This window comes from Anas acuta, chromosome 12 (assembly GCF_963932015.1).
Source record: "Anas acuta chromosome 12, bAnaAcu1.1, whole genome shotgun sequence".
Lineage (NCBI taxonomy): Eukaryota > Metazoa > Chordata > Aves > Anseriformes > Anatidae > Anas > Anas acuta.
Window position 1 is genome coordinate 10,182,977 of NC_088990.1, and position 27,701 is coordinate 10,210,677.

At 38.7% G+C, this 27,701-nt stretch overlaps 1 protein-coding gene across 4 annotated transcripts; it reads right to left on the reverse strand.

Moving 5' to 3' along the window:
• Window positions 1-640: 640 nt before the first annotated feature.
• Window positions 641-21,659, reverse strand: TM6SF1 (transmembrane 6 superfamily member 1). Of its 4 annotated transcripts, XM_068696373.1 has the most exons (10): window positions 21,271-21,649; window positions 19,150-19,253; window positions 18,068-18,165; window positions 16,979-17,082; window positions 16,059-16,141; window positions 14,574-14,695; window positions 9,904-10,008; window positions 7,590-7,682; window positions 6,467-6,586; window positions 641-1,014 (listed from the first exon to the last, which is right to left on the reverse strand). In XM_068696373.1, exons 1-10 carry the CDS (start codon window positions 21,360-21,362, stop codon window positions 823-825), a joined length of 1,113 nt encoding a protein of 370 aa, XP_068552474.1. In that variant the 5' UTR covers window positions 21,363-21,649; the 3' UTR covers window positions 641-822. The 4 variants fall into 4 exon arrangements, with proteins under 4 accessions (XP_068552474.1, XP_068552475.1, XP_068552476.1 ...); XM_068696374.1 differs by lacking the exon at window positions 7,590-7,682 and having other exon boundaries at window positions 21,271-21,654; XM_068696375.1 differs by lacking the exon at window positions 19,150-19,253 and having other exon boundaries at window positions 21,271-21,650.
• Window positions 21,660-27,701: the final 6,042 nt, after the last annotated feature.

Genomic DNA, 27,701 nt, shown 5'->3' on the forward strand with positions numbered 1-27,701 from the left:
CGTATAAATAGTTGTAATTGCAAATGGAAACATAAACCACACAAAGCGAGCTCTCTGTGTATGCTGCTACTTGTTCGTGACCTAACACCATTAGCAAAAGTAGCTGCACAGAGAAGCACAGCAGCAGAACCTCTTGGGAAACGCATGCTGTTTTGTCAGGCCTGATTGTTCACAGCAGTGAGCACTCCGTGCCCAGTGCAGAAATGCAGGTAAGCACATGCTTAACTTCCAGCACATGAGTAGTCCTTGCAGAGGTGAATCCTTTAAAGTATTAACAAAATTATATGATTTGCATATGGAGTCTTACCATAACAGTTGATTGCTTCTTAAAAGATTTCTTGGGATTTTTAACGAGGCTGACCCACAAGACATACTTTTTGACAAATAAAACGTGTGCATGTTACAGAGTTATGTACGTTACTTTTTGACATTTCAAAATCTTGACCTTCATGTTCTACAGTAGCTTTGCATAGGGATTGCTAACGCTGATAGCATGTAGAGGCAAAACACTGACATCGTAATTATTTAACTCCATGCAGGATTTCTGAAGATGTCAAGGAAGTTTGCTTTAAAAATGCGTGAACTATATGGGAACTACCAACCCCACCACAGCATTAAGTCAGAATGTTGAGAAGTGATATTGAAGGCAGTTGTCTTTATTTTCCCTTTTTGAGTAGGATAAACAAAACAGACCATGCATCTTTACACAATTGTGCAATATTACACATCTTACACACGTCATTTGGATTCCATCTGAGCAGTTCAGTTACTTCCAAGCCCAATTATATACACAGCCAAAAAGAGGAGCCGAAAACTGTTGTGCTATTCCGTTTTTTCTTCTTGTTTTGTTTTCATAAAAAACTCTGGCATGTTGACACACCTGTAAGCCAACAGCTGGGGAAGAATCCCATACATTATGTTCAATACCAGAAAAAACTGTTTTGCTTCTTCAGGGACTCTGTAGATGTAAGGAGTTCGAGCATGAAGAGAAGCACCAATATGGGAAAATTGAGCCTGTGGTGTGTATATAATGTATATATTAAAAAAAAGGTAAAGTTGATGTATATTTTGGAAAGACAGCATAATCTGCATGCAAGTATGAATCTCCAGTGACGTTTTCCAAGCCAACCCATTTATTCCTGAATTCTTTCATACAGCAGTAAACAGCACAGCAGTAAACAAAAACAAAATCTGAACTAAGGTCATTCATATCTTGGTACAAGAGCCGTAAATGGAGCTGTCAGTGTCACGGTAGGAGGAGTACTTTATGCGCATGGTGGCACTGATCTTTACATCAGGTGTAGGGTTTCACCCTTGGCTTATGGCTGATTATTCATGCAACCGGGCCCATGATCCTTCCCCAGGCAGATGGCCACTGGAGCTTACTCACTGTAAGGTCTCTGCTAAGTCTCAGCCCAGAAGGGGGGTAGGACTTGCACCCACCTACCTAGGAACATTGTGTTTGGCATCAACGGTAAGCAGACAGACGCTGACTCTAAATAAAGTCAGAAAATAAAAACTTGGAAGCTATGTTAGTTTCTTTTATGTTTGTTTTTGGTTTGGTGTTTGTTTGTTTAACTCTTAATCCCAGTTTTACAAATACAAGTCCCAGAACTCCTGATGATTTCAGAAAATGTTGGTAAAATTTGGCCTTTGGGCTGAGGCTGGTTCTGAGGTATAGGTTACGTTTACGGTGAAGGTTATATGCAAAGGCAGCCTTGCTGAGCTGAAGCATATTTTTAGCATAAACAAACATTTAAAGATAGAAGTGTCAGGATAGTTGCTGTCTTTTGTCTCCATCTGTTACCTGCTATTTCAAGCAACAGCTCGTTCACATTAACTATCATGTGTCCAATTTTATTTATTTAGTTAGTTTGCAGTGGGGGAGATCTGAGAAGATAAACATCAATTTGATCTTAAGCAGAGCAGGAGAAAGGGACACCAGCATTTCAGTAACAGAGGAGTACACTATGGCCAAATCACGCCCTCTGTTCTGGCTTCAGCCCGAGCTATTTTGGACTCACAGAGAACACAATTCTCTTCACAGTTAGAAAGTGAAACACAGTGCAGGTGTTTTAATACACACCCCTCTGGCAAAAGGTTAGGCTGAGACCATACTTCAAAACAGAAAAGGAAATTGGTTTTCAGGAGATTATAACCACCTCCACTTAACAGGGAGCACTGATCTAGCAAAGCAGAGTCAGGAAACAGGGTAATCAAAGAAATCAAACACAAACACACTTCAGCAGAGTGCCACTTAGCAAGTTTCTGTAAATAGCTATTACACAGTAAACAGATGTTCAGGGGCACACTATCAGCAGACTTTTTATATCAGCTGAATAATTCAGCCACTTCTTGCAGCCCGTTTGTTCTCACCTGTCTCAGATGGGAACTGCCTTTGGCAGCTGTGCTCTCACTCAGATACCTGCTGCCTTTCCTTACCTTGGGAACACAGTACAAGCAGCCAGCACTCAGGAGCAGAGACATCCCATTATACAAGGTAACAGTTTCCTAAGAAAATACCCAGCTGCCACCACCAGGCTTTGTGTAGGAAGTTTGGGGCTGTCTAATTTTTACCTAAGCGCTAAGACCCTCCCTGTGATGTCTTAGAACTTCTGGGGTGCACAAAATGCTGAGCTGCGTGCTTCTTTGTGGAGGGCTGCAAGGCTCTCCTGTTTATCTCTGCAGCTGTGGCCAGCCACGCATCATAGTAAGTTCAAGAACCTTATCATAAAGAGCTGTAAGAGAGAGCTTCTGAAATCCAGAACTCCAAAGCCTCCTAGATGCCTTTGAAGATCTAAGCCTTATTTTGTGGTTTTTGTCTCTTATAAGAATTGTGGCATGTTAGTGAGCTACCAAAAGAAAAAGCAGAAACACTTGACTGTTATTGTTTATTCTATTTGTAGCCCACAAAGATTCTCACCAGCTAATGATGCACCATAAAATGAAGTTGTTATTTACTAGACATGTTTTTCTATATAATGTGTTTTTCTTCTCATTACCAGGGAGAATATTTAGGTCTGTTAAAATCAGTTTGTATTTATTGAAGTTTGATCTGCCTTCACAGAACTGTTGTGTTTTTAATTTAACATATTTCCTTTCCATGAATGTAGTCAGCTTCTAGGGTTTTTTTGATTGTTGTTTTTTTGTTTGTTCCCCTTGAGGGCAGGGTGGGTGTGTTTTAAAGCAGGTCTCTCATTCACCAATATCCTAATCCTGTTCTTCTTTCAAGTGCCAGGCAGACTCCTACCAAATCCTTAATTTCTAGAAAGGTAGGAGCTGGTGGTCATTCTGTGTCACTGTGCTGCCTATTGTGCACTAGGCTGGCATTTCAGAAAGCGAGAACAACCTTGAGTCTGCTCTGTTACTTTGCTGTGATCTGAGCCTCTCAGTGACTACGCTTTCTGTTACTGAACCCCTCTTTAAGTGGTTCATTTTGACAAAACTCCAAACCTTGGCTGAGGAATCAACCAGATAAGACGCAGCAGGTTAACTTCTCAGGTAGCCTTATCTGATTAACATACAGCCTTCACTGGCCTCAAAACCTCGACCAGTCTGCTCACGAGGCCATTCCGCAGCAACGGGAAGGTGCCTGGTGCTGGATGTGGCACTGCTCAACTTGACAGCTGCAATTTGCATATGCCTAGTACTCATTAAGTTTCTTGTTTGTATGAAATAGTGGGGATTTCTTTGTTTGGCATTTTTGTTTGTTTTAACATTATTTTTTGCTGGTAGACTAATCATAGTATTTGTTACTCTGCAATCAAGAAAGTCCTCCAGCCAGAGAAAAAGAGCCTGGGAAAAAAGGTTAGAAGTCTTCACTCTGAGCCTTCTTTGTCTGATTAAAATCAGAAAAAATCATAACTGGTTTTGTAAGGGTTTGGACCAGGTCTTAAGAGCCTAAGGAAAGACATCAAATGGAGTGGAAAGACAGTAACCTAGAGAAATAAGTTTCTTGGGTTTAGGTTCTCTTGTAGATCAGAGGCACTGCAGAAACTAGCCACCAAAAATTGTTGGATTAAGGAAAACACTTATGTGGAGAAGGAGTAAAGAAAAAGTTTCTGCATCTCAGCATAGGGAAGAAGGCCATGGAGAGCTAGTGAGACAGAGGTGATTGTGGGTAGCAGGGACATGGCTCTTAATCACTTCTCGTGTGGCTCACTTGAATAGGTGAATGCCAATTTTATCAAGTTCACAGAGGCTACTTTAACTCTTCCTTATAATCAAAGCTCCTGGTACTTCAGTCATGTGGCACTTAAAGAGCTCTTCCTGCAGCTTCAGAAAGTCTGAGAAGAGTCACAACCTGTTCTTAGAGTCTGAATGTCAGTAACCAAATAATCCAACCTGAGAGCTATGTGTAATTCTGGAAACAATAAATAGAGCGGAATATTTTTTATTGTGTATGAAGGGCTAGGCACCTGTAAAGGGTTTTTGGATGCATCAAATGCCATTTTCAGACTTGTTTTTGCCAAAACAAAAGTATGTATTTCATAACGATAGAAATAAAAATAACTAAAATCCCAACATCCCCCATCTGTAGGAGCAGTGTTTATTCCCAGGGGTCAATGCTCCATTTTCATCTTTAGATGTTTACCTTTTCTGGACCTTTACGCATAGCAGAAAGCAAAATGTGTTTCAGTACTACATTTATTTTAATTACCAATTGCAACTGTTTTGACAGTAGACAAACCTGGAAATGTGTTTTGTGCTCCAAATAAAAATAACAACAAAACACCTTTTAAAAAGAGCCCTCAAACCATTATCACATGTTTTTCTTCCTAAGTTGCACAAAGGCAAATCAAGTAAATCATTCTCAGTTGTGGGATGACTGAAGTTCATTGTGCAGTACATTGCAGTCAAAACCACAAAAACTATACAAAATGTCTTTCAATTGGGATAAAATTAATTAGGGGGAGTGTGCAATATGCAGTTCACTTAATTAGCTTTTGTCAACCTACAGAATTTGTGCTTGTGCCTGGGATAAGCTTCAAAGATGAAAATGGGAAATTTTGAGTATAAAGTGCCACTTAAAAATAAAAAAGTCAGCATATGTTATGAGAAACATTTGTTTCTCATAAACAACCTTGTTGAAACACCTCCAGTCTCTGGGGGGTCTGAGATTTTGGTAAACTTGTATGGTTGTGACAGTCAGCACGCTTTGACTTCTGGTTTATTTCACGAAGTGCTAAATAATCCTTGAAGGAGCAGTTTCTTTCTTTACTGCCTGGGGAATTCATGAAACATGAGTAATCTGTCAGTAGAGAGAGGTTCCTGACACTGACTTGCCCACTTTAGCTACCTTGTGCTTTTTTTAGATTAGATTTGGGCTGAACACAGTTGTATAACATTTATGATACCTTTGAGCATCTAAAATTCTTCAGTAATGTTTGCCAGATTCTGTTTTGATATAATTTGGTGATTCAAGATCCTTTATAATTAAAAAAAAATAATAATAATCTCTGTAATCGTTGCTCACAAATAGAAAATAAACTCTCCCCATCTTTACTGGACAGTTAAACTGGATTATGGTTAGTATCTGTGAATGCTATCTCATGCATAGGGGACAAAGTAGTGGTTTGTGTTTGTCTAATAGCAATACTTTAACTGCCTTTATTCCGTGTCCCTATGTTTTCATCATTCTTACAGGATTATGTGCGTATTTTCTGCATTGTCTGGATACTCAGCACATTTCACACCCTACGTACAGTACAAATCAATTCTTGTCACAGTCTCAACTGTTCAGTGTTTATCTATGTGACATGAGAGGTAGTTTACTAGTGCTTGTCAACTTTTATTGCTGTTTTGGTCAGTGTTCTTATAACCATCAGCACCATCTAGCAATTAACTGAAGCTGTTCAAGAGAATCAGAACAGAATGAGTTAGGTGCGTATGCCTTTGGCAACAGGAGCATATCTTAATGTTACCGCAGCTTGTGGACCAGGAGGTTCCCAGAGTTACCTCACCATCCTCAACTGATAATATCCCTGTCATGTGACTGTTAGATTCTTGTTCCATTTGTGTGTTGTTTTTTTTTTTTTTTTTTTCTGTTTTTTGGTTTTTCTTCCCAGATCACCTAGCTGGCCAGCACATATTATGGAAGCATTATGTTTTGTTGTTCATTGTTGTTTTTTTCTCTTTTATGTGGTCCACTATTCAGCTATGAAACACCTTCCTTCATGGTCTCAGCTAAAGAATTAATGGCATTTAATAAGGTTTAAATGAGTCCAATGAAAAGATATTGCAGAAAGAGAAAAGTCTACTAGAGCAAGAATGCAGCCTGATTTAAAAAAAAAAAAAAGGTTGATTCTCCACTCCCTTAAATTAGTTCTTCACAGATCTAAAAGGTGATTTGTGTTACAATGGTGTAAAACCAGCATGGCAAGATCAAGTTCTGGCCCCTTACTCATTCCATAGTTCTCTACTTATTAACCAGTAATTCAAAAGTAAACATTTTACAAAGAAATACCTGAGCTAGTCCTCCAGCATGTATAAGGGTTAAATCAGGCATCCAGGAACAACCAGGTACCAGTAGTCCATACAGAGCAATCACATAGTATGGCACAGAGTAGAACATGTATGCCAGCATCTGCATTTTAAACACAAATATTAGTTGCTTTGCAATATGAGGGAGATGCATTTAAAAATTAGCCAGCTGCTGACTGAAGATTTGAGATTATTCACAACTAAACTCCTCGGAGCAATGATTCCCAGGCCTTTCTGTAGTTACAAGCTTTTTGTGAGACGAGTTTCACACATGGATGCTGTTCACCAGATCTAGCTACCTCAAGGCTTCCACTAGTATTGATGGCTGTTGCCTCTTTGCCTGTTCCAAATTCTCTTTGTCCCAGGACATACTTTCCTTCCTCCTACTGCTTACCATCTTGGGACCAATCTAATAAGTATGACTTGTCCTAACTCATTATCCAATATAATATGGGTGTCCATTTCTCAAGCTCCATGGTGCTTTCAGTTTTGCAATATGAGATATACCCAAGCCACCCCCTTTTCCAGAAAGAACAGGTCATTGTCCCACTAGTGAATCCTCTTATCTCTTCAGGCCCTGCCCCTATGCAGTATCCAGGGTTGCAAAAGAATGGCAACCTTGCAAATATTACATAACTAAAGGAAAACATTCCCTTCTCTGTAATATTTATGTAAATAGGGTTTGTAAGAAGCATCCTACCTCAAGGAGTGTCACTGGTGACAGAAGCACAACGCGAGCTTAAGGAATCTAGTTCTACTGCACCCCTTGCTCCATTATTCCAGACTGAAAGTCTGCTTTGCCCATTTAAGGAAAAGCAATTATTCTAAAAATCATGTGGATCTATTTCATGGAATATATTAATAGAATCCTCAGTAATTAGGATGTGTAACTCAAGGTAACTGATTTGAACCAAAGTTAAACTTATCACCATGAAGAGTTGTTACCCTGTAAGGCTGTTTAGTGTGTAATACGGAATCCTGGTTAACTTGCCATGAACAAATACTTCCCTTATTGATGTTGTCATCTGTGGCAACCCATGGCTTCATCTTTGCGCCAGGTAACAAATCACTTCATAACACTCTATGCTCCACAGTCAATGCTTTACCTGAAGCTTAGGATAGGCAGCAGGATCTTTTATATAAGGCTCGTGAAGTTGAATATATAGCCGGCAGAGTTCAGCAGGGCAATCCAGAGCAATCTAAGAAGAATTTTTAAAACTTCCCGTGAACAAAGAATTTTCTCTAAAATGAGCTAACCTGATACCTGTTACCTGCCCTAGCTACTCAGTAGTGTTCTGCAGCACTGATACACAGGAGGCTTGGTGAAAAACTATTGCAAAGGTGATCCATTTGATCACCAATTTAAAAACAAATCAAAAAGGCTGAAATGCAGCCTCCTTTCAGTTGCTGCTTGGAGGGGTTGCAAGGAAATGCTAACAGCCTTCTTCAAAAATTCTGACTGGAAAAGATTTCAGTCAGTTGGCTATGTAATAGTAAAAACTATAATTACTATTGATTTGGCCTGATAACCAGGCTTTGATAGCAGGAAATGAGCTTTTGAATGGAAAATTGTTCAAACAGTGGGAACTTCAGGTTAAGCACCTAAGTTTAGGATAGCAAGCTATGGATATAGTCCAAGAAAAGAGTTGCACTGTGGAAAAGTAGCAATGGAGAGTGATGCAGATTTCAAAAACAGGTGTTTTTTAAAAACAATTACAATGACTTCTAAAAGGGGGTAGCAGAGGAGAGATAATTGGATTTTATATTCCTACAGAGAGAATAAAGTTCCCAATAAACATGAAAAGACCCAGTTCCAAAAGTAGTTACTTTTTTATATTAGGAGTTTTAAGGACTACTATGAAAATACTATTCCAAAATGTGTAAGCAGTCTGTATCACCAGCTGTCACACTCAGTGTTTGTAGCATGGCATTATCAATGCCCATTTAATAGCAGGACTGAACATTGCTTTGCACAACCCAATTTCAGGTGCTGCATGACTTTGAGGGGGAAATACAAAGATTTACCAGCAATGGCTATTCCTCCCTGTTGTTTTCAAACATGTGGATCCAAGAAGAAGATCTGGGTGCACTATAAAAGATTGTGTTTCATTAGCCTTTTCACAAAATCATGGTTACTGCAGCTTACACAGAGACGTTCAGTGAATCTCTCTCTGCATGTAGAAGTAAGGCCACTAAACATTTCCTGCTTTGGTACTGGAAATACGTAAGGAAATCACCACACATTTAGGGGAAAGAAAAGAAAAAAACAAAAACAAACAAACAAAAATCCTCTGAGAAATGAAGTGGGGCTGCAGAATAAAAGTTAGATGTCAGAGCGTAAGGTAACGATTCCCACAGCAAAACTACAGGTAAAAAGCTGATTAACCTGCATGAGTAGTACTCTGAAGTAGCATGATCTATAAGGAATTAAGTGGACTGCAACAAGTTAGAAGGAAAAAGAAAGATTTTTGTTGCAAGGCTAGTTCTTAGAGAAACAGCAGAAGATGAGAGTAATGTGAGGAGCAGAACTAGAATAAGGCAATCTGCATTAGGTGAATAAAATATTGCTATGGATAATTATCATGTGTTACTTGAATTATTCCAGACTGGATCAGATCTACAAATCAAACAGGCAGACAGTTGTGTAAAACACCTAAACATCTGAGCTCTGATCACTGGTTGATATGCAGCTTCCCTTCTGCTTAAGACAGAAAATGCTTTACAGCTGACAGGGGACTAGATTTACCTATTACTGGATTTATCTGCTTCAACAAGCATTTTCGATACTGACTCATGACTCATTTCCTCTGAAATTTTAATATAAACACCTGTGCATAAAAAGCAAACATAAGAACAAAATCATTCTAGCTAAGTACAATCAATGTGTGTTGTTCAGGTAACATGAACAAATTCTGTGTGTTTGTTTTTTCCCCCTCTCCAGGTGGAAAGCTTCTCCTTTCTCTCATGCAGTGTTAGTTAGTTTGTTTTCCTAATTTTAACTATGTATCTCTGTTTAAAAAAACACAAATGCAAACTTAATTTAGTTGGTTTGCTTCCATATTCTTGGACGTAAGTTCAACAATTGACCAATGAAAGCAATATTTAGGCCCTAAGGGGTTGCTCTTGTAATTGTGTACCAAGTTTCTTCTGAAAGCCAGCCTTTACGTATAGAAAAATAGAGAAGCAAAGCACCAACAAGTATTCTAAATATCAATTTGTCCTACACACAGAATAAGTATATGAATACATAAATAAATATACATAAAGGCCCATTCCAACACTGAAAATTAAAGGATTTCCCTTGACTGAAATAAACATAACTTTTTGCCACAAAGTTGCTACAATATCTTATTTAGGAAAACAAATTTTAAATTTTCTCTGAAAAATAGAGGCAAGAATATTAAATTATCTTCAACTTACCATGCCCCTAAATATGCAAAATCCTGTTGCTAGTATGAGGTATGCAGCTAACATTAAATCTACTGGTCGTCTTAAGAGTCCTTTCTTCTGAACTTCCTGAACTACCTGCAATACAGAATGTGTTTAGTACATCCCAGTTCTGCATAACATGGTTTAACCTCAGATTAGTCACTACAAGAAGGTTCAAGTGGTGAAACGTCATGATAGAAGCAGTTTCAGTTACCTTTTTCCCACTGACCTCGAGGACTGAAAGATTTCTGCATCGAAAAAGACGACTTTGGTCTTTATAGTATGCAGTCAGGAAAATTAGTCTGAATAAACTCTAGAAATGGATGGATCCAACTAAAGCCATTCCAATACAGATTAGTTTACTTTCAAAGCAACTTAACACTACTTTAACTCTGAAATCATGCCAGGCTTCAAAGCGGTATAACTAACTTCCTTTAAAGCTGCATCTATTGTTAATTTAAATGAATTCGTGTTCCTGAATGTCCGTCTGTAGAAAAGCTTTGGAAATGTGGGTTTATTTATCTCAAGCATTTGAAGCTGTTTCCAATATGCTTTAAAAGGACTTTTTGGAGGGACAGTAAAATGAGGGCTCATCATTATTGACAGTGAATGCTAATTTTCAGCAGCCTGTGCTACTATTAAAATTAATGGAACAGGGATAAAATAAAAGCTTGTCTGTGGCTAACAGATCTCTGCTGACTTCAGTGGGCAAGTAATTTATCCTAATGTGTAATGCAGAAACAGCGAATGAAGAGAGTTTGTAGAGCACATGGTGGGGGGGTGGAACAAAACTATTCATTCTTTAATTGCTGTGTGCCATGGATTCCTCTGGCAGGTACCAAAGCACTTCTGGGTCTGATCTGTTCTGTGTCTCCTTTTTTCAGAACAGAAATCTCCCTCCAGGACCACATGTGCAGATGTGAGGTGATCAGACTGTAGGGTAACAAAGGCCATGAAGATATCTAACAGGGAGCATGGCTTAGAGGAACCAAAGTGAATGCTTTGTCTACATGCTAAAACTTACGAGACCCATGGAAATATTTCTAGGTACACTTTCAGCGCTGTATTCACAGGCAAAATTATAGGCACATCAGAATACCTTTCTGTAGTTCAGAGGGAGAGCTTCCCCATTTATACGTGTTACTCATTTCCTCTTCCTTTTTATTAGCCATGTGTTGGCATGCACACAGCAAAAGAAAAAACTGATCTCCTTCCTGTTATATACTTGTGAATTGTCTCCAAAAGCACAAAACAATAATTAGGATGTAGAGGCACAGTTAAAAGCACTTAAGATCACAATAAAGTCACTGAAGCAAGAGAAACACTTTGCAAGCACAATTCCTGAATAAGAACTGTACAACCTTCATTGTAGTTTAATAAAAATAAGGCTTTTATATACACAGATAATCCTTTTCATAAAATTATTTTTTAAATATGTTTTTCAGAAAAATCTGTTAATTCATAGTATTTAAAGCACTAATGTAGCAATGCTTATAATACTACCTGCAAGTTACATATATTTTCTAATATTCCTATGAAAGACAAAGAGTTCCATGGCTACTGAGTTGCAAGTCATTATCAGATATAAACCACATAAGGATAGTGGAAAATCTGAGGGTTGGTATATTTTCTTTCCACTTTGTCCAAGTTTGAAGCACGCATTTATGTCTATATACATATATGCATCAGTCCTATCAGTCCTTCCTGTCAAAAGGTATATTAAATGAATGTACATATTTACTGTGACTGCAAAACTACAGTATAACTTTGTATTTAGAGGTTTCAGAGACAGAGCCAATGTAATAGTAGGAACAAAATTTGTGTAGAACTAGTTTATGAAATTGCCAAGGCATTTGGCAACTTACACCTTTTTCTCTCTGTGTACACTAAACAAAATGAAAATGCAAAGCTTTAAAAATAATAATAATAAAAAAGAACAAGAATTAGGAAGACAATAGGCACTTTACTGTCAGACATTAACTGCATAGTAATTTTGCCTTACACTCCTTTTTACATGGCAAAGTCACTTCACTAAGTGCTGAGATGAATTGTGTGCTAAGTACAGTGGCTGAGTAGAGAGAACCTGCTACAGGTTTCCCCTTTATTGAAAGCAACATTGACCTCTGCACACATCTTGCCAATCCTGCTGTTTCTTTTGTTTAGTAAGGAAGTGTGTGGGTACACTTAGCATTTTCTCTCACTTCCAGGGAAAAGCTATTTTCCATAGCTTCTATGAGGCTCCTTACGTGGTCAGATTTAAGCAGCAGGGATAATCATGTGTGCTGTCCATAGAATTCAGTCCCTTCAGAATTCATGTGCAAATCTGAATTTATGCATATTAATATTTTTAATGAAGTTTAAATTACCTTGAACTGTTTCTTGCACTGTTATACTTGTAGATAAATCTGCTGGGCTTTGTAAAACACTAGCACAGCTTGCTTTGATTCAAAATGAGGACATAACTCCATTCCTTTCCTATGCATCCACTTCTATTAGAAAACACCCAAAACTTGATCATCTCCTCTCTGTCAGTTTTGTTGTTGTTTTTAACTAAACAGTTTATAACAACATTATAGCGATGACTATTCTGGCCAACATAACATACATTACATCTGTTGCTTTCATGTAAGTATTCTTTCTACAACGCTTAAAGGCATTAGTATGTTTTCTTCCTAAACCTATTAATACTGACTCTGAATTAAGATAGCTAAAAGAAATCAAGTTTTCAGCTAATTGCAGATTTTCTTTCGAAAGAGGACTATTTTCAGGATTTATAATGATCATTTAAACTGATTAGCAGCACTACACACAATTGTTTCCTGAAAACAATATTTAATTTAGGATTTCAAGAGTTTTATTTAAAAAATAAAAGTCATTAGTAGTCCTGTTATGGTTTAAAGATATTCTAACTTTTACTGTTATTGGACCCAGGTATAAATTCCCAGCTCCAAACATTTGATACAGAGCATAAATTAGCTGTGAAGATAAAATATGAGTTCTAAAAAAGAAATGACTGAACAAGGCTGGGTGGCCCTAGTGAAAGGGATCACGACTTTTTTTTATGGCCTTCTATAGAAAGGAAGTTTAGGTTTACAAGAAAGGATTTACCTAAAAGTGTAATGTTAAACTTCCAGGTCACCAACTTCTTATTCACCTGCTTTTTGAAATAAAATTTAAAAACTGTATTTCTCTGGAATATATAACAAAGTAAAATATCAAACCTAGTTAAGTGGCTTAACTCCTCATGATCACAGGAGACATGGCTATATTTCAGCAAATAAGCAGTCCATTTTCTAAAGTAGAAAAGCAGTACATTTTCTAAAGTAGCAGTTCCTGTGGTGTTTTCTATACAAGACAAACTGAAACCTTTACCCATCCTCAATGCAAAGAATGTTCTCACTAATACATACAGCAAAAATCATCATCACCACCTCTAACTATGCTTAACCTCTCTACCCTAATGACTATCAGATGTGTTTCTGGCCTATAATTACTGACGATTTTAAATAAATTGGCTCAAAATTCTATGGGATGGGATGTGGTTTTCTAAAGACTATGCAGGAGGGTAGACAAGGGTTTGCTATTTGAAATCTTCTCTCATTCGCTTTTAACAGGGATTCACTGTAAAAGCTCTGATTCTGTAGCATGTCTTCAAACGTCAGAAGGTACGAGTATCTATGCGTCTTGTTTCTACTTCCAAGTCATGAATGGATAGATGGCTGAATGTTGTCTTTCATGCATTTCTGGGAATGTTTTTCAGTGCATTGTCTGCTGTTATTCTATGCCACAGAACATGCCCCTTGCAAGCTAGCTGCTTATTAGCTTTAGAATAGGAACTCTCCTTGATCAGAGTCTTTATTTTCAGTTATGGAATAAACCTGACTGGGACTCAGGAGCTCTTGCGATGCAAAACTGTTAATTGATCATATTACAACAGATATGGTATGCTGTGGCAATAAAGTAGCTTGCTTATGGCAACAAAGTGTTAAATATCTGTTCTGTGCTTTGTAACGCAGGATTGTGCTTTTTATATATATTTAATATATATATAAAACAGTGCTTAAGCCATTGTTGCATTGTTTTTGCTTGCTCAGTTGATCTTATTTCAGCCCAGCTACTAAATTCGAAGCAAATAGCTTAAGCAGTTTGTAATTATTTTTTTTTACGTTTTTTTAATAAGTAAAAAATGCATAAAGAGTTTTCCTATCAATGTGCTAATGTCTTACCTCTAAAATCTAATATTGTGGCTTACTTTAAAATAAATGTTTTAACTACATGAAATCTGTAGTCATCTGTAGAAGACAGATGACTACTACTTTCCTGCAGAGCTTTTATAGGGATTGTGTGGTGCTTTATGAAGCTGGTGTATGTTAGTTTTTCAATCAATTAAGGTTGGAAAAAAATAGAAGAAGGCCACAAGATCAGTTCTAGAAATGAGTCCTTTGCTCTAAACATGCGAAACTTCTGCTATTCCCTTATCGCACCATAATGAAATGTTCTTGTAGCACAGGTATTTTTACAGTGTCTACACAGCTTGGCAGCAATTGTCATAACAGTGAACAGTTACAAAGCATTCCACTCTCACCATAAAACTCAGTAGGAACATTAAGCATATTTTGGTTTTCCAAACAGTAGCCAACACTTAAATACAACAATTTTACCTTGACTGGAGTGTCATGAGTCACCGAAGGTTGGTTATAAATTCGGAACCCAGCCCATATAGGAAGGCAAATATATGGTAGGCTTAAGAAAAAGGCAGGACACACTTTTGTTCCATATTTTCCTGTTAATAATAATAACAAAATCATAAGATGTATGAGAAATTTGTAAGTTGTGTTGTAGTGGAACAAAAAAAATATATATAATCCTATGTATTATCATAGCTGCTTCAGGTTTGACATTATGATAAAACGTTAGAAATGGCTGCTAAAGCAACACATAATCCTTGTTAAAAATCATGTACCCATTAGTGTTAGTCCCAGATGAGACAGAAACTATCAGACAGGGAGGCAGTTCAGAAATCTGCTTTCTTTGAGGGGCCTGGAAACTACCTCAGTCACTCTACACTGCTTCAAATAGAGACGGCATTTTGGAGTGAGGAAAAAAAAAAAGTCTAATATTTTTTAAGATCTGGTATTGCATTTGTTTTCCAAAGTCCTGATTTCTCTTACAGGTCTGTACTAATACTTATGGACAAAATATAAGTAGAGACCTCAGCCAGGGTAGATCAGGAAAACTGTGTCTTTTACGCTAGTTGTTCCCTGTCAGAAAGGAAAAGAGAAGGTGTGCTCTTGAAAACAAGTTTCTTGGCCTTCCCCACAGGAAAGAGGAAGAGAGAGCCTGCAGATTTACTGTGACAGTCTTCTCTGTGGTGTATGTGTTTCTACAAAAGACGGCACTGGACTGGTTCCAGACTGCACCATGAACTGTTAGGAAAAGCTCTACCATACTGAGCTTTTTTAAAGTTGACAGCAGGATTTGGAGGCAGGAACATATTTTCAGTTGCATCCTGGTCAACTTTGCATAAACTTAAGCTTCTTAAATGAGGCAGTCTTTAACTGGAGGTGGGACATAGGCAGGTTGGTCACTCCTAAAGGACCACCTATCAGAAAGACATGATGTAAATTCTTAATTTACAATTCTCAACCTCTAGGAGCACAGCTATACACTGATTTATCATAGAAATCTGGGAGTGTTAAATTATTTTGAAAATAAAATAACTTCCAGATTTCACTTTTAAAGGTGATTTAGATTCCTCTTAAGCTGCTTGAAGGACAGACTATTAAGCAATATACTAATTTCATACAAAATAAGATTATATTTTTACTAGGAGACAGTTATTGTCTTATTGGTCAAATTAAACCTACTTTGGATGAAAGCCTTATGGGCATAGCAAAATATAATACTCTTTTTTTAAAAAAAAAAAAAATCTTGAGAATGTAAATCAAAAGGATTTCTTTTCCTAGTGTCAGTCTTTCCTTCCTCATATTTAAATTTTGAAACATCTTGCCTCTGTTTACTGATATTCTAAAGTTCCTCTTCTGCTTTATTGCAGAAAGGAACCAATACTGCTGTAAAATTAGTCTTTTGCTGATTTTTGAAAATGTTTCACAGGAAAAATGCAGTCATATAAAGCATGTCCTTACCCACAATGTTTCCAGGCATAAAGACAATGATGCTCATGATAATGGAACCCAGCCAGTAGAGGCCAATGGATCTATAGCTTTGTCTGTTAAAAAAAATAAAAAATAAAAATAAAATTATTGCACTCTTTAAAAATCCACTACACCAAATTACGCTCAAATATTTTCCTAATTGTCACTGTGTAAACAGTGTCAGTTAGTAAACAAATATTTTAAAATCTGCATCACAAGACAACAGTGGATTATTACTCTGAGGTGAGGACTTGGAAAAATTCTACATTCCTGTCTGAGAGGGTTATCATATGAACCTTAGTTATTTGCCACTATGTTTCACTCATTGAAAGGCTGAGTGCATGATTTTGCATGTCATATATTGTACGAGACTATAAAATTAATAATTAATTTGATTCCTGTAGTGTTTCTATTACCAGAGGATACATTAGTCTCTGGACTTTAAGTACTTATCTTCTCAGACTTTCTTCAACAGCAAAAAAGATAAGAACTTGTAGAAAGAGCCACTGCCTTTCAAACTGTGTGATTCTCTCTAAAACAGAGAACATCGTAACGCTAAATAATGATAATCCTAACATAAATATGTCATGGGAGAAGGGGGCATCACATGGTTTTAATATGCATCGTCTTTAAGTTTTCATTTTAACTAACACAAAGCATGCAGAGCTATGCTCAGGGTGAAGAAAAGAGACTACTGTTCAATTGATTTGTTGGTCTTATTCAGATGAGAGAAAGGGCAACTTGGAGGGGGTACAATTCCTAAAATAAAGAAATTTTAGTAGTGTTGCTTTAGCCTACAACATAAAACGGTCCTGAAAGAAAAATTTAAATACTACATAGGAAAGAAACCCCATTATAGGTTATATGAGAATGCAAGCAAATTAAAAGACACATTAATCAAAATGACTTACTCCCAAGCAATAGCTGCAACCATCAACAGATACATCAGATAGTGTGCTGAGCCATCCCAATAGCAGATCACATGGCCATAAGCAGTGTTCAGATATGGTTCACCCTACAGGAAAAAAAAAATTAAAAACATAATGATTTAAGAGAGAATAATGAATAACCAATTAAAAAAAAAAAAAAAAGAATAGCAGGAAACAATCTGAGAAAAGTAACTGATGATTTATCATTCTATTTTTTAACTATCAATAAACATGTCTCCAAGCACAAACCTAATTTAGACAGGATCAGGTATAATTAAATCAGTTATATATTTGCAAAACAGGGTGCAAGATGGAAGGGAAAACACCTGAGTATGACTATCTTTTTATATTCTGCTATATTATGGAACTATTACTTTTCAGTATTTTAATGATAAAAGCAATGAAATAAAGATATATTTAACAAGTAACAAAGATACTTTGAGCATCCTAGAGATCAGCAGGATAGAATTTGTTGATGATGACAACATATAACCTTGTAGGGCCCAACTCATTTCACATTAAAGTTCATGGAATGTTTTCAATGACTTCAGTGACTTTCGAATCAAGCTCTTACTGAGCTATTTTTGGTGGATGTTGATATTCAGCAGCCAACGGATTCTGCTGACTAGATATCTGGCACCATCATTTTTTAACTGTACTGTAATTATATTTACTAAAGTGATCAGGCAACAATAAAGGAACAATTTTGTTTCCTTCTTGGTAAAGCACTTAGAAATAGCAACACTCATTCACTTTTGAGTGCTGACTATGGTTTTTTTTGCAAATGTGTATGGTCCACATAATTACCACAGATGTTAATACAGAACAGTATTACTTCAACTAAATTACATAATGTTGGAGCTTGAAAGGGATGCTCATCTTCCAAATGAATCAGTGATTTCAAGTCCATGAAAGTTTTGTCCATAACAATAATTGAACAGGTCAGTGACCAACTTCAAGAAGGTTCTGTTGCATGTGTAAATGGCTATTTTTCTGTGACAAATACTGCAACAAGTTATTCATAGTGAAGATTTTATTTATACATGTAAGCCAAACCTCTCTCAAGTTTACCTCTCTCAAGTAATGGGTCATGAATCCATCGATAATTCCATCCTGTTCCAGTCCAATTATTAGATTCACTACACTGGTAAAGGCAAATACTGCATAAACTGTGATAAGATAAAGCAAAATAAATTTAAAAAAAAAATCATAAGTGTTTAAAGACTTGAAATCATGCAGTCACTTCACAGTCTGACAAATTCAGTTAAGCAGAGATCTATTGAACTAGATGCATCTACTTTGAGGCCATTTAACTGACATTTAACATGTAATATGACTTTCTCATGTAGCTTAATGTTTTTTAACTATTAGTTAGGAATCATGAAGTTTTTAGGAAGCTTTTCATAGAAATGTGAAATCCCGTAGAGCTGTAGGCACAGCCTCCATTAATCTCCATGGAAAATTAGCAAGTAAAGAAGGCACTGTAGGCTTTCAAAAATCTTAATCACATAAAGTACATAACCTCGAATGTAACTATCTCCTGAAAAGGAGAAAGGACAAACAATGAAAAAAAAAAAAAAAAAAGGAAGATGAGAGGAAAATGTAACTCGCCATTTTTGAAGGTGAGCAATGCAAACTGCATTAGCCACTGCAATCCATGGGAGACCTATTGGGCAAGGTAGTGAGTCACTCATTTGAGACAGGAAATTTATCTGTGTTAGGTTTATGTTATCTATTTCCTTTGACTTCTGCATGAATTGAGAGATCCCAGCCTCACTCAGAACACTGCAGGACAGCTGCTTATAAGATATAAGGAGGAGGAAGACTGAGGGCAAATACAGGTAGTTTGTATACTGCTTTGCCTGTGGTTCCACATTGTAAAATTTCCAACTTGGGCCAGCTGGAGGCACAACTGCAGTGTTTTGTTTTGTTTTTTTTCTTCTATGTTTTTGCTATAAGGTAATCTAAATCTAAGGTTTCCTTTTAAAAAGTAATGAATATCTGTACGCCTTTAAGGCAAAGTGTAAGTATAGGTATGGATAGAATGGCTTCTGAAGCCATGCTGTAAATGTTCAATATGAAATAACCATCATACATCATCCTTTTCAAAAATTAATACATTCTAATTTAGCTTCCATGTTACAAAGACATACCATAAAACAGTGGGTCTTTTGGTGGTTTTCTTTTGACAAGAACACGAGCCAACAGAGCAATAAAAACCAGAACCAGAAATCCAACTGCAACAATTGACCAGGAACTGTAACAGCATTAAAAAAAGAAAGGTGATTTAAATGAAAGGCAGAGACAGAAAAGTGCTTCTTCAGTTTTCCTCACTAGCTATCTTCAAATGACAAGCCCATTCTCACATGTACGTACTCTTCAAGTAACTTCTAATACTGAAAAGGCTTGTTTTTAAAATCTATTGCATATGCTGTCATAGTATTAATTTGGTAGTTTTGCAGAATGTGCCTTTTTATATGTGATCATCTAAAAAAAGAAAATACATAAATAGCTAGATAAACAACATATCAAGGAGTCTAGATTTGTCTGACTAAAATCAGTTTTCATACTGGTATCTGTAAAAATAAACAAAGATGATGGAAAATTTAAAGGCCAATGAGACGTGAAAGTCACAAATGCAGAGATTTCAAGGCCAAAAGGGATCATTAGGGACATTTAGTCCAACCTCAGCAATAAATTATCTACTGTTGAAAATACATATTTGCAAATAAAGGACATCAGTCTCATGGTCTCAGAGTAGCAGGGTGGAGCACCTATAATAGATCTAATGTCTAGTTTTGGAAGTGCTACCAAAGGTCCCTTGAGCCCTGTAAGGCAGGGTGGCTTGGGGTGGTTAAGAATCAGCACTTTGGCAGTAGCACAGGTGGGCTCTGCAGAGACCTGTTCTCTGAAGCTGCAGCTCTAATGCTAGTGCGTGAAAGAGGTAGTGCAGGAAAGCATCAAAGTCTTCGGCACAAAGCAAATTTGTCTCTTCCCCCACAGAAATGTGAGTTAAGAAAATGTTTGAAATTGGCTTACATCTCTAAGGGTGTAAATTGTATCTAGTTCTATGTAAGACAGACTCCTCAGTCTTCACTTTTGTGCTTGTGCACAAGGGGAAAAATAAATAAATAAATATATAAAGGAGGGAAAACTTAGGTAAACTCCAGAAGCACAAGCTAAAAAATACTTCACATGATTTTTCACAGAGTACCTCTCTATGTCTATGTATCAAGAAAACAAGTTATGTACCATCAAATAATACTGACGGTGACAATTTCAGCCTTAGTGAAACTATTTGAAATTACTGGAAAAACTTTGCCAGATCCCCTGTTTTGGTGTACAGACACATACGCGCTCAGTCACGATGAGCAGCGCTAGCCTGTGGATTTAGCTCATGGTTTGAACCTTTTGCCAGCCTGTTTTACTGGTGATGGGTTTCTTGTTGCCATTACAGCCGCTGATGATATTGCAGTGACTTTTCACTGCGGTTTGTCAATTTGAAACAAATATTGGCAATGAGTCAAGTAAGCCAGCATTTCTCTAGCAGTGAGAAACAAACAAACAAATGAAAAAAGTTACCGGCCTGGTGAAGGAAAATGAGGAAGGCACAGATGCGGCAAAGCCTTAGAAACACGAGCAATATATTTTTAAGCAATAACGTTGCAAAACACCCCGGGCTGTGAGACCACAAAATACCACACGGACCCTTAAGTACGTCGGTTTTCGCGTTTGTTTTGGTGATTTTTCCCCACGAGGGAGGACATTTCTTTTCTAGGCGTGCGGTTTATCCTGGGCTCCCGTGTTTTCGGGGGGCGAACTGTCTCTTTCAGCCAAACCCCGCACGTCTCCGGGGGGTGCCTGAGGCGTGCGGCTCTCAAGTTTGGCGAGCCGGGTGAGTCCTTCCTCTCGTTTTCAACCGGGGCTGGGCTGTGGCAGTGCCCCCGGAGCAGCCCTCGGGGCTCGGGGCGCCGTGAGGGTTTCCTCGGGGCGGCTTCGCTCCCGCCTCGCTCCCTCAGGTGATGGCCGCGGGGCCCGCCTGAGGCGAGGCGGGGCCGAGCCGCTGTCCCCCCGTTCGCATCGCTCCCCTCCCGCCGCCGCTCTGCCCTCACCCCGGGCTCTTCCATCGCCTCCCGCCGGCCCGACCCGGACCCTCCTCGGCCCCGCAGCCGGCGCTGCCCTCACCGAGCGCCGCCGCTAAAAATACCCGCCGGGCTCCCTCAGCCTTCCCCGCGGGCGGCAGCCTCCCCACTCACCGACCTCGCCCGCCTCACCTGCCGCTGGCCGCCAGGCAGTTGAAGAGGTACGTGACGGGGATGGCGGTGAGGGAGAGGACGAAGACGCCGGTGGCCGCCGAGGCGCTCATCCCCGCGGCCGGAGGCTGCCTCAGCGAGCGCCGCGCATGGTCCGCGCCGCCTCAGCGCCTCCCGCCCCGCCGAGGGCCAGGCTCCCGCGGCCGGCCGGGCTCTGCCCGCCGCTCGCCGCCCGCCCCATCGCCAGCCCGAGCCCCGAGGCGGGCCGCCCCCTCCCGCCCCGCTCGGGGAAGGTTAAATCCGCCTCAGAAACCGGAGCCGCCCGTTGTTCCCCCGGCGGCGGGCGGGCCTGACCCTCAGCCTCAGCCCGGCCGCCGCCGTCCCCTCAGCGCTGCCGGCTCGGCTGAGGGAGCCCCGTCGGAAGGGGCAGAGCGGTGCGGGGCCGGGAGGAGCCGGGAGGCCGGGGAGAGCTTTGAAAAGTTCGGATTCCGAACTCATCTTTTCGCGTTTAAGTAACGAGAAAGAACAGGAATGAGGCCGTCAGTGCGTTTTCTGGCTTCCGAGCGTGTTCCGTGCGGGAGTGTTAATGCCATCAACTGTCCGTGCAAACAAAGGTGGGGGGAGTCTGCGTGTGAGGCAGGCAGAAGGGAAAACCGCTATTTCCATAATTCAGTGAACGTTTAAACACCGGGCATTTGCGGGAGAAAACGGGCGTCCTGCACCACAAAGAGGAAAAAACTCGCCCAGGACGGAGGAGGAGGAGGAGGAGGGCAGTGAGGCGGCTGGGGAGACGGCACCTGTCCGTCAGGAGCAGGCTGAGGAGCTTGGCACACAAACGATCTCAGTAAATACTTGAGGAGTTAGCACCAGGGAGAGGAAAGAACTATTTAATTTGTAGGACAAAGCCGTGAAGAAACTTCCACGGTAGTTTTTGGAAACTGATTTTTAGCTGGAAACACTACAGGGTTTTCAAAATCTTTCACGACAAGAGTAGTGATTTAGGAAAAAAAAAAAAAAAAAGAAAGAAAAAAAGAAAAAAAGTCAAGTCTTAAGATGTCATTTGGTAAGTTTAAGTTCAACAGATCAACTGATATGACTGCCTCTTAGAGAAAGGAACTTGACCCAGAACATATCTATACGCTACGTACTATACACAAATTAATTCTTGCATAGTTATTTCAACTGAGAAAGGTCTAGAATCTGGCCATAGGAATACGAATAGATTAAACCATGCTCAATCAAACTATCTGGTAAAAACATGATGCAACTCCTAAAAGTAATCTAGTCCACAGCAAGTGTCAAAATTGCCATTGGATGAGTCAGGGCTAAATTTATCACCTCCAAATGCCTACCTTTCAATGCACAGCCGGTTTACTTCTCAAGCTTTCAAATGTATAGGCTGCTCATTTGTATGCAGCTGCCACAGAGCAGTCTCAAGATTCGTGTCTCAAACTTCTCCTGGTGCCTGTGTCCATACAGCCAAATGCCATGTGGAAAACTTCTTCCTTACCACTCTGTCAGCATATTCCAGTGCTGATTCGCACCATGATTGTTTATTGAGTCCTCTTTCAGCTTCTGAGTAGGAACTGTCAGGGCATATTTTTTGTGGTACATAAACGTCAGTAGAAGGGTTCACTGCTTGAATCTATTGTATTGAGATCTATCAAATTTTCATTAAATAATAAATTATAAGCATCTGCTGGCAGAAAAGACCCCTAAAATATGGCATGTTTGAAGTGTTTGTTCAAAAGCGCATGTTCTTTTCCTTACATTCTCATCTCTCACCCTGTGAACAAAGCACTACCAAGCCTTCCAGCTCCATTATTCCTTTCCATTTTGGACAGAGGAACACCCAAGTCCATCCATAATTGTACTGAACATGTGAAGTCTGCTATTCTGCCCTTTCCACTACAGAAATCTTTATTTCTAGTAGCTACAGATACTTCTCATTCCAGCTTTGCTTCTCTGTGCCAAAGTACCCTGGCTTCTGTTTCAGTCTTTATAAAGAAAATAACATCTCCAGCATTCTTGTTTCTCTTGGAGCTCTAGCAACTCAAAGCCACCAAACTGACCTTTTCCTCCAACAGCAGTGTCTAAAAACTTTCCATCAAACAGAGGGTCAGGTGTGAGACCCTGAATTTTAGCTTTTCAAAGGGGAAAAAAAAATGCGATTTTGAGTCTGAGTATATTGTAGTGTGACATTTTGTATATCAGACACCAGTTCTAGAAACTTGTTCAGTTAGTGCAGCCCATAACCACTGACCAACTTCCCCAACAGCAAAGAGTTCAAAACTTGGCTTTATGTCAAAAAAAAAATATAGTCAAAGAGCAAAGTGTCTTACTGAGTGTAAACCTTCAGTTTAAAAGCAGGAGTCCTCCAACACATGTATGTCCTAAAAGCTTAAAGTATTCTTGTGGAGGAGGAAGGGAAAAGAATTTCAACTGTATGTAAAACTCCATGTACCAGAAGATCAATATGAAAATGAAGGTAGGCATAGGGTGTCTTTAGCAACATAATTACTAATCAGTGTACTAGAAAGTGGTGCTGATAAACTGCTGTCACCAGAATAAGCATAACCTCTCAGCTTCCTGTCACATAATCAATTATATTCATTTTTTTGTTGCTGGAAAAGCATTTTTTCGTTATTTTTCCTGAATTTTATAAATGGTAACATCTTTATGAGGCATGTGTGTGCCACTGCTTGTAGAAATTCATGCAAGTATTCAAATATTTAGCAACATTAGATATCAGTTTGAGATTGAAAAACAAGTACACCCCACTTAAAGTGCAGCTAAGCATAGCAAAGCAAAATGGATTAACAAAAACTTGAAAATTTAGATTCCTTCCCATGCAGAAGTTGTCACAGAATCATACGTATTGCCCCATGTGATTCCTAGGGTTCTGGTCTTGCATTTCATCTGAAAGACAAGCTCTTCAGCAGCACAGTGTCAAGACCAATGATCCTTCACCACACTATAACATTCCTGTGTCAGAAACTAAGTGGTTTTTGTCCAAATGGTCATTTTCAGATAGGTAGCCCAATTCTTTCTCAAATCACCAGCCTTATGCCACATGATGGATTCCTCACTGGTAATCCTGTCCTCAGCAACAGACCAGATCCCCGTGTGTGGCCACCAGACTGGTGAGACTCAACTCACAAGCCATAAACTGGGGGTGGTGTTTGTCAGCTTCTTTGTTAGACTATTGCTGGATCAATAGTCTATATTTATAATACAGATGTTTCTCTTCAGTCTCTCTACTAAATGGCAGTAGATCAGCCTTGATGTCAGTACTAAGAAGGCATTTGTAAGTGTGCCAGCAAAAGAGTACTGTGGAGGACATAAATATGCTTATTTATTAATGGTCAGCTTCAAAATAGGAGACTAACTGACCACTAGGTCTTTGCGTCTACTTTTAGTCTGGGAAACAGCTCTTACCTTTAATAACTGCCTCCTATATCAGAACAAATTGTAGAGCTTAACATTATATTGAGACATAGCTGATTTTATTTTAAATCAAAGGAATTAAATTAATCTATACAAATATAGGTAGGTGAACCTTAAGCAAGCACATGAAGATCAATGCAAGGATTAAGAGACTCTATTTATAGCTCATGGAAGCATTGCTCATGTGTTCGCATATGGCTCTGCCAAGCAGCAAACTTTCATTGCATTATGATGCCAGCTACAAAATACCATCCTGGTACAAAACGACTTGTGTCATTCAGTTCTATTGAGCTAAGCTGACAAATTCTTTACAGTATACTTCCTGTAAGTGCAATTACATTTTTAAGGCAGAAGTCAGTAGCCTATTGTCCAGAAAAAGATGGATTGAAAAAATGAAATGAAAGATGAATTGAAAGATGAATTAGAAGATGAATTAAAAGCTTCATGTTTGGGACTTTTGTTCCATGTGTTCATTTGCTGAGAGAGCAGCTTAGATCACATATAACTGCAACCTCCTTAAATCCAACCTATTCTATTTCTGAATTTCTGTTGTAACTCACAGAGTGCATGGTGCACCAGAGGCAATATAAAGTAGTTCATACGGTACGCACTGGGGATCAGGAGGGCACGTGCTAATGATCTGCTGAGGATTTGGGGGATTCTCCAGCAGCAGTCACACTAGTACAGAAGCAAGCAAGAAGGAGTTAGAGATCAGTGTTTATTTCATTTGCAAAACTCAGTATCAGTACCCCCAAAATAGAGCTGTGTTCTGTGCTATAGGCTGTTTACTAACCAGTGAATAATCTTAAGAGGGAAAGAGATATTTCAGAATAAATTTAATAGGCATTACAGTAAAAGGAGCATATATGTCACTTGTGCTATTTGACTTAAACTGCAAGTGGCAAGAGTGTGGCTTCTCAGTAAGAATCTTGTTAATCATGTGGAAATCAAAGTGCTAACTAAACACCTTGTTAGAAGTGGAGGAGCTGTGTGTGCTGTCTGAAATGCTACTGTGCCTCAACAGACTGCATGTACTTATCAGTGACTGAAAAGTAAATAGGTTCACAAAACATTTGCTGTTCAGTCATAAAGATATGCTGGTAATAACTAATAAGAGATTTTTCCCTCATTTGCTTCCCCAGCTATGCAGTAATCAGAACATACGTAGATATTTTTAAAATACGGCGTAGTATAATAGTTTTCATAGAGCCAGCTATGTCAGTATTTGAAATGCTATTTAAAATAGATATGTGGTGAGTAGAATCCTCTAAGGCTTAATTAATTGGTTTCATAAATCACTTTCAGATAAGTGATGTAAAGAATATTATTTGTAGAGTATCTTTGGAATGTATAAATGTGCAGAATGAAAATGTGTAGAATGAAGATGTGCAGAATGAAAGCTGTCTCTGCAGCTGGGGTGTTACAAAATTTCCATGTAATGTTTGTGCCAGCTTGTGCCAGATGTTTATACACATCTTTCAGTTAGGATTCTGAAAATATTTCCAGGACTATATTTATTAGCGGGAATGTTTATAGCAATGATGCACTACAAGCAACAATTACAATATATTAACAGAGATTAGGTAGAAATTATGAGTATTATCACTAAAAACTGGAGGAGTATATCAATATAACCAGGAAAACAAGGTACATAAAAACCTTAATGCTCCAGGACAACTAAGCAGCACAGCAGAAGATGCACATTTAAATGCTCACATAAAAGAAGTACTTGGAGAAATGATAGGGAAAAGAATTATTGAAAAAAATTCCCTGACCTTTAGTGGTCCTCAGATGTAAGACTCAGATTTTGTTTTCTGTGCTTGCATGGCTCCAGAGACAACTTTATTGTTATTATTTGAAGGCATTGTTGCTACAGATTTACACATTTGAATAATTTTAAAGCTAATAGTGATTCAGTTATGGGAATGGATCTATGTATGTGTGGCATCCACAGCACTGGCATGGTAACAAATTTTAAGAATCTAATTGAGCACAGAAAGGAAAAGTTGTCAAATGGTCCCAACCGGAAAGTTTAATCAGAAACAAACCTATGATTTATGCTGAATTATTCTCTTCCCTCATGAAGCAGAGAAGGGATGCGAGCTGCTTATGAGAACAATTACTAATCCCTGTAAAAATATGTGCCAGCTCTAAAACTCAGATCATAACAAGGACTTAGAACATACACAAAGCTGAGTTCATGTGGGGAAACGAAGGAAAGGGAGGAGAATTTAAATAATCTCAGGAACAAATGATTGAAAACAATATGCTTTGTAACCCAAACCCTGCTGATGGCTCTCACAGAACTGGCCGGGTTTAACTGGCAGGGAAGGACAGGGCCTCTGGGCAGGCATTCCTGTGTCTCTGGGACATCCCTGGCATCACAAGTATCTCAGAAATCCCCACAGTTTGATCACCAAATTCTCCAGTTCTTCTACAGTGTATGTAAATCCAGTCTCTCTTCTACCTTCCTGATGATGGGTAAAGGAAGATCATAATTTAGGAAGCTCTATGAATTTCCATAGCAAAAAGACACAGCCTGAACTATCTCAGGCCATTACGTAGACCTTGGAAGTGTGTTGCTCAAAAGCGTGGACACTCCCTGACCTTCTGTTTTGCTGGCCAGTGATCAAGACAACCTTCGCAGTATATAATATAATACTGTTGAACTTTTGTCTGCAGCCCTTGATTTGTAGCCATTCTGTTACATGAGATCAAACAAAAAGTTCTGCTTGGGCCAATTTGCAACTCCTTATGTTATTTTTTTTCTCTCTGTATTAATTTATACAATATTTCCTAGATAAAAACAGAGCATAACAAGAAGGCAAAAAAAAAAAATGGGGCAGCATTTTAGCAACTTTCATATGTAACCCCTTTGGGGAAAAGCATTGTGCATTATTTCTGATTTGGACCAGTGAATACAGTCCTGTGACACCATATTTAAAAACAGCTATGATCTATCTACTGACAATGCCAAAGAAAAGCCAGATGACTTTTTTAAAGAA